The sequence below is a fragment of the Tupaia chinensis genome, unplaced genomic scaffold (assembly GCF_000334495.1).
Source record: "Tupaia chinensis unplaced genomic scaffold, TupChi_1.0 Scaffold000116_1, whole genome shotgun sequence".
In the NCBI taxonomy this organism is placed as follows: domain Eukaryota; kingdom Metazoa; phylum Chordata; class Mammalia; order Scandentia; family Tupaiidae; genus Tupaia; species Tupaia belangeri.
Window position 1 is genome coordinate 203,104 of NW_006159580.1, and position 1,902 is coordinate 205,005.

General features: G+C 57.8%; 1 protein-coding gene across 7 annotated transcripts in view; it reads right to left on the minus strand.

Annotated features, from left to right (window-relative positions):
* ARMC12 (armadillo repeat containing 12) overlaps positions 1–1,902 on the minus strand; it is a 27,714-nt gene that overhangs the window by 25,502 nt on the left and 310 nt on the right. For 3 of the 7 annotated variants that reach the window (XM_014586161.1, XM_006144178.2, XM_006144176.2), the window contains exon 1: positions 1,719–1,891. The exons of the other annotated variants lie outside the window; for them this stretch is intronic. In XM_014586161.1, coding sequence (XP_014441647.1) covers positions 1,719–1,724 — 6 coding nt within the window. In that variant the 5' untranslated portion in view covers positions 1,725–1,891. Of the gene's footprint in view, positions 1–1,718; positions 1,892–1,902 lie in introns of those variants that run through there. 7 annotated transcript variants of the gene reach the window in all.

Below are 1,902 nucleotides of genomic sequence, written 5' to 3' on the forward strand. Positions count from 1 at the left end.
GGCCCAGCAGATGGCGTGGCGGTTGTGTCGTTGGGCACATGTGCATGCGTGGCCACGATCCCAGGAGAATGGAGAAGGGATTGCGTTGTGGCCACCCCCCCTCAGGGGTGATTTCTCACTTTCTCTCTCAGTCTCTGTCTCTCTCCAGCATGCATGCTTTCTTTAAGGCAGAAAACCCAACAACTCAGAAGTGCCCAAGTGGGTATCAGGAAGCCAACAGGTTTGACAGGAGTGGGGAGACCAAGGCAGGAGAGAGTTTGAAGATTAAGATGGGACCATGACCAGATGGACTGGTCACTCGGGAAACATTTGCTGCCCTCCTGCTGTGACCAGGCACAGTGCCAGGCTCTGTGGCCTGGCCATTCCCTGAATGAATCCAGATCCTTCCATATGGAACACACAGGGTAGCAGCTGGTGTACCCGGTGTGCTGGGTGCGAGGAGTCTGAAGCTGATAACATACACAATAAATGGTGTTTGACAAAGATTACGCCGGCAGGGTGTGTAGGAAGGGGGAAAAGCCTGGGTGGGAAAGGACAGTATGGCAGCTGCTGTGGGAATTGGGCCAAAGGGGAAATCTACGGGCTGCAGTGGAAGAAGAAAACAGAAAATGAGCAAATAATACATTTTGAAATGAAGACAAAAAAGGGGAAAAGCTGGAGAATTAGGCAACAGGTTAGTTGTAGGATGGTGAAGGGAAAAAAGTAGTTTCAAACTGCTCCTTCGTAGGGGTCACGGTGGGTGAGGAGCTGCTGGGGCAGGAGGAATTCCGTCCCTTCTAGGCCGTGTAAGGGCGTGTGTCCTGGAGTCTAGACTTGGAACTGGGAAGTCCAGAAGGGCAGTGGGCTGTCTTTTGAATGTCCCTGTCACAGCTTCAGAGCCATCACAGATCCAGGACACCACGGATTTCATGCATAAGTAGAAAGGCTGGGGGAAATGACGGCAGAAGCATTGCAACTGGCTGTTTCTGGGAGCCTTGGCTGGGTGAGAGCCTGCTGGGAGGTGGTCCATGGTCCAGGCGCACTGGCAGCCCTCTTCTGACCGCTGGCTACAGAAGGTGCCAGAGATGCTGTCAGATGGGCTGGGCTGGGGGCCGGTGCGGCCAGGTGAGGCACTTCAGCAGCCTGGGGTCCCTCCCCCAGCCCCACCCTGGAAGGCCCTGGAGCCCAGGACTGTGCTGCTTGCCAGGGCCTTTCCGGGAACCCTGCAAGGGTGGAGGAGCCCCTCCCTGCCTGCCCTGGCACTCTCCAGGCACACAGTGTCCCTCCAGGCACCTTGCAGGCCTAGGGGGCTGGGACAAGAGACAGATCCCCACCCCACCCAACCCCCAGGAAGAGCCCTGTTCTGGGCCACTGTCATCCCCACAATGCCACCACCCTCCCCCCAAGACCACAAGAGACAGTGGGCACTGAGGAGGAAGAAGAAACTTGTGGCTGGGTGGAAGCACTGTGGGTCTTTGCTGTGGCTTCGGTTGGGCGGGTGGGGAAGGCAGAAAAGCAGGGTCTCAGGCTTCGAAAGCCCAAGGCACCTGCTTCTCCCGCCCTCCGAGGAAATCTTCAGGGGCCTCGGTGGTTTTGAGGGGAGGGGACAGGAAGAGACTCTGAACTCTGGGTCAGCTGAGGACAGAGATGGGGAGATCGGCTCGCCCTGTATCCCATTTTCTCCTAGGATCCACTTCCTCTGCTCCCTACTCCACCACCACCCCAGAACAAACTCCTACCTCCATCGTCAACTGAGAGTTAATCACCCCCACGAGGACTCCGGAGGCGCCCTAGAGCCTCGGGACTTGGGGAAATGGGCCATGTACACAGCAGCTGTAGGCCCGGCCACACCTGTCGTTGCGGTGAGAGCGTGCCCCTCCCAGGTGGACAGACCCGGCTCGGCTCCGGCTAGGGGCCGGGAGC